The 4,774-nt window shown below is 36.1% G+C and overlaps 1 protein-coding gene across 2 annotated transcripts; it reads left to right on the plus strand.

Moving 5' to 3' along the window:
- The first annotated feature begins 662 nt into the window (after positions 1 to 662).
- On the plus strand, positions 663 to 3,900 carry LOC117631650. Of its 2 annotated transcripts, none has more exons than XM_034364918.1 (3): positions 663 to 1,675; positions 1,773 to 1,924; positions 3,423 to 3,900. In XM_034364918.1, exons 1-3 carry the CDS (start codon positions 1,423 to 1,425, stop codon positions 3,567 to 3,569), a joined length of 552 nt encoding a protein of 183 aa, XP_034220809.1. In that variant the 5' UTR covers positions 663 to 1,422; the 3' UTR covers positions 3,570 to 3,900. The 2 variants fall into 2 exon arrangements, with proteins under 2 accessions (XP_034220809.1, XP_034220810.1); XM_034364919.1 differs by having other exon boundaries at positions 676 to 1,675; positions 3,426 to 3,900.
- Positions 3,901 to 4,774: the final 874 nt, after the last annotated feature.

A 4,774-nucleotide genomic window follows, 5' to 3' on the forward strand; every position in this document is an offset into this window, starting at 1 on the left:
GAGACAGAAATGTTAATCGTAGACTCATAGGTGGTATCTTCCCATCTTTTTATAAGTGTCAGTGTCAATCTCAAAATCCAGTTAATAGTCAACATCATTTTCCCAAAAAATTATTGGGAAAGTCACTATTATATTAATATAGGAGTTTAAATTATTAAAAAAATGAATATAAAATAGATTTTTAAAATACACTCAAAATTCATTTACAATATAACAAAAAAGTTTTTAACTTTTTATAAATTACAAAACTGTCATCGATTTCTTAAGACAAGCCCAATCCCAAAACCTCAAAAAATAAAAATAAAAAAAATCCAAAAACACTCAATAAGGCATCAAAGTAATTTCATAATCAAAATTAAATTCAATAAGACAAACTGTCATTTTTCGAATTTGTTTATAGAAATTAAATTGTGTAAGATATATCTATATCATTAGTATTAAAAATGGACATATAACTAAATATCTCAAAATTATTCGTATTTGGTAATAACAGTCATATTGTCACGTGTTGTTGTTATCAATCTCATAATATGACACTTCTATTTATACATGAATACAGTATAAACTATGTGAATCATGCCGTCTATAAATAGTAACACAAACGATGTAAATCAAACATATACATTGTGAAATTTGTTTATATGTGCAATATAAATCAGAAGCAAAGCCTTAAATTTTGATCAGATCGATAACTGGGATCATTGAACCTGAGCTTTAAGATCCAGTGGGGTCCCCTGCCCCAAGAGTCCCCACTCCTCTGTAGAGCCAACCCAGGTGGTTTTGCAGATCGAACACGTCTGCTGCCATTATATTTGCTTTTCTTTTTTCTTCTGCAGTTCGGTGTTCAACCATAATATGCCTTTCATTTTCTTCGCCATCTTAAGTACACATCCTCTTCATCACCACCACTATCTCAACGTTGACATAGAATCTACACTATATTATAAGCACCCAGCAGCACCCTTCTTCTTCCTCTAATTTCCTCTGCACACCCAACTCTTGGCTCTGAAATTTCCAGCTTCCATAATCCTATTTATTTATTTATAATTTTAATTTTAATCTTTTTTTCTTGGGTTTCTTGGTATTGGATTGGGCGATCGAGGTCTTTGTCTTTGTCAGTTTGTCACATCCCTTTGATTCTTGACGTGCGTTGGTGAACGTGAAAGGGGCAGAGACCATTAACTGGGTGTGCAGAGTAAAAGGCCCTCCCTAATAATAGGGGACCCCCAAAACCTCAGCCTCCACGTCACCTTCTGTCACCATACCCCCTCTATTCATATTTAGAGCTCCACAGAGCAAACCCATCGGCATTAAAGTTCCATTTTGCACCTTAAACACCCAAAAACAGAGCAACCCAACAAAAAACAGAGCAAATCAACAGAAGGGTTCTTATAAATTTGGAGTCTTGAGATCACATTTGAGATGGGTAATTGCCAAGCGGCGGAGGCGGCGACGGTGCTGATTCAGCACCCGGGAAGCAACAAGGTGGAGAGAATTTACTGGTCTGTGAGCGCCCATGAGGTCATGACTTCCAACCCAGGCCACTACGTGGCTCTTCTCATCGCCTCTCCCACCATGAAGTCTGAGAATGGGGCCCCTGTGAAGCAGCTCAAGCTTCTCAGACCAGACGACACTCTGCTTATTGGACAGGTTTATCGCCTCATCAGTTTCGAAGGTCAATGTTTATCACCACGCTTTTTATTTGCTTTTCGCTTTGTTTAGGACGAAATGTTTTTAAAAAGAAATTTATCTCTTTTGTTATATGTATACAGATGTGTTGAAGGAGTTTGCTGCAAAAAAATCTGTGAAGCTGGGGAAATTGCTGAAGGATACAGGCGGGCCTGGCCTGGAAATGAGGATGAAAGACTTGGGTGGTCCGAATCCAAATCCAAATTTGAAGTCCGAGAACCACAACTCCATCAAGGTAACCATGCAAAACTTTACAATTTTTTGTTTAATATGAGTGATAGTTTAAAATAATCTAATTTATGAAAAACGAAACTAAAATTGAAGTATATATGACGCACTCATTGCCCTGACTAACAAATCTAACCTACTTTTATAACAAATTTACACTTTTGGAGACCCTATAATTATTGTTGAATCATATGAGCTCATAATACTCATAGTTTTGGTGATTCAAAATTTGATGTCATAAACTCATATAATATGAAGCTCGGATATCAAGCATATTGTAGGACTTTCTTTGTGGTTGGTTTATAGGGCATATTTTAGGCCCTATGCTTGTGGTTGGTTTGGTTTATAGGGCATCTGCTTTTTATCTGTCATTTCAACTCATCAAAGCATCTTTTCGATCCAAAGGGGTTTTACAGAAGGTCAGAGATGTTGAGTTTTCTGAAATTTCTGACTGGTGAATTAAGTAAATTATTGTCTGTAATTCGAAGAATCTGATCTTACTTTAAACCCACGGATCTCAAGGCATGTGGGTTTTTTTTGGTAACACATTTTATTTTTGTCAGAAACTTTCCTCAGGATAGAAATAGTTCGGTCACGTGATATAACTCACGTGGTATAACTCGTTTATGTATCAAAATGTGAATTATGAATAAGGAATCATGGCCATTAGGAATTTTATGTTGCCATATTTGACAATAAGGAATGGTGGCCACTATATGTACGATGCCACTAATCATGCAATGAATTTAAAGTGCATAACATGTGGGCCAAAAAAAAAAAAATTTCAAGCTACACATGTTTTCAGTTTGTAAAAGTTCTTTTTCTTCTTTTGTTTTAGGGTTGGTTTCTAAGGGCACGTACAATTATTGGCATGGCCTTTGTCATGAACTCACTTTTTGATTTGCGAAATTTCCACTTGATTATTCATACATTTGAATATTTTTTGGTGGGGCTGAGAATTCACTTACCCTTTACCAATATTGGCACTGATTGAAGTTCTCAACTCCTAACCACATGACCAAATTATGCTTTTCTTAGAAGACACTGTTTAATATTTGAGTTAGACGTACTTCTAGGTAAACAGGTTTAGTTGGGTTGGGTGACCTTCAAAACTTGCTTAACATTATATTAATGAAACAGAAAGTTGTCATTAACAAGGACATATACACATCTAATGTTTTTTAAATTTATTTTATCTACATCCTGTTTAATGCGTTGAGAAAATTTTATTTCTACTTAATTTTATTCAACTTTGATATCAAATAGACATAATGCGAGGATTACGTCAAACTATTGTTATAACTTTTTGATTTATCTCAAATTATCTATATTAGGATAGAAAACCATCATTTAGAGCTTGAACTTGAGTTTTCAACTCTTATAATCGACCCTCTTCAGAATTTTTGTTTGTATGAATTGTCATTGTCTCATGGGGCGTCCGTGCGTGTAAATATTGCACATGCTCAAATATCTCCTTTATTTATCATTTTCAATTTTTCTTTTGGCAGATGGAGCGTGTGAGAAGCAATGGTGGCAGCAGTAGCACAAGCAGCAGCTACAGAAATGTGGCAAGGAATCACGGAGGTGGAGGTGGTGGTGTTGGGGGGCAATGGAGGCCAGCCTTGCAGAGCATTGCAGAGATTGGAACTTGAAATATATATGCGCACGACATGTACGATCATGAATCATGATCTCATCAGAGCCCTTGATTTCTCTGCATGTCAATCTCTCTCCCACCAATAAATTCGAAAAACCATCAGAGCAGCAGCAGCTCTTTCTCCAGTACCTTCATATTCTCTTTTGCTGTTTTAGACAATAGGCCTTGCTAGTTATAGTCCGATAGGGTTCCAGAGTTTGATGTCATGTATGTAACTCGTTCAACTTGGACACGTATACGACTCTTGCAGATTAGATTAACCCTTTTCTTTAATTGTAATTAGCTGCAAGTCATGCAATTAATTTCCATTTTGTTAGGTTAATTAACTTCGGTTTTTCATCATCTTTGGTAGGTCCGCCAAACAACATAAGTCTAGTAAGAGAATATTAACACGCTAGATAGTTGAAATTGCTGCAGTAGGAGCACTAGTCCTGATCTCACAAACTAATTAATTGATGAATTAAATGGATTGGATGGGGTGCTGCAGTTTCAAAAGAAAGTGTGTTTAATAAGCAAGTTTTCGAAAGACTTGCTTCATAGACTTGCATTGGCATTTACTTCCCCATACTGCACTGCATGCAACTGCAAAGGCTGATGGGCAGATGCAGAAGAGCTTTAATTTTGCATTATTATGTGATGTATTGGGTTCCATAATCGCAGCCTACCAGCATTTCCCACAAATGCATGAAGTCATTTGCGTGATTTCTTGGACGGTCTGAATTATTTTCTGTGTGAGTTATGGCTCTACAGTGCAACTGTTCCATGGTGACAAGACGGCATAGACTTATAAAGATTGAATTTTACTGTGAGCCATTCAACTGGTACATGTAAAAATATTTAAAAATATTTGATGAAGAATACATTATTCTATTAGGGTTGTGGTCAAATGAGTCGAATGTGCCTTTTTACAGTGCACTACAAAACAAAGAACTGCCAATATATTTTATTTTATTTATTTTTATTTTTTCTAGTGCTCCGTCCACTAACTTCCTCTTTGCAAAAAGGTGTACAATTAGCAAGCTCATGTTTCTTTGATTGAATCATTGAACAATGATTCAATTCTCCTTGTGAAATGTTGTCGATGCACGCCCATCTTTAATCAAAACCCTCTTTTTCAGCTGTATTCTCCTTGTCAACTATTGTTGATGCACATGCACGCCCATCTTAAATTACATGTTTGTTCTTTAAAACTTAGTAGAA

Source organism: Prunus dulcis, chromosome 6 (assembly GCF_902201215.1).
Source record: "Prunus dulcis chromosome 6, ALMONDv2, whole genome shotgun sequence".
NCBI lineage: Eukaryota > Viridiplantae > Streptophyta > Magnoliopsida > Rosales > Rosaceae > Prunus > Prunus dulcis.

What these genes read in the sequence shown, in the direction of transcription:
- LOC117631650 (XM_034364918.1), top strand. Translation starts at nt 1,423, where the DNA reads ATGGGTAATTGCCAAGCGGCGGAGGCGGCGACGGTGCTGATTCAGCAC. An exon ending in TCGCCTCATCAGTTTCGAAG is followed by an intron (nt 1,676 to 1,772) that starts GTCAATGTTTAT and finishes ATATGTATACAG; the next exon opens with ATGTGTTGAAGGAGTTTGCT. An exon ending in AGAACCACAACTCCATCAAG is followed by an intron (nt 1,925 to 3,422) that starts GTAACCATGCAA and finishes TTTTTCTTTTGG; the next exon opens with CAGATGGAGCGTGTGAGAAG.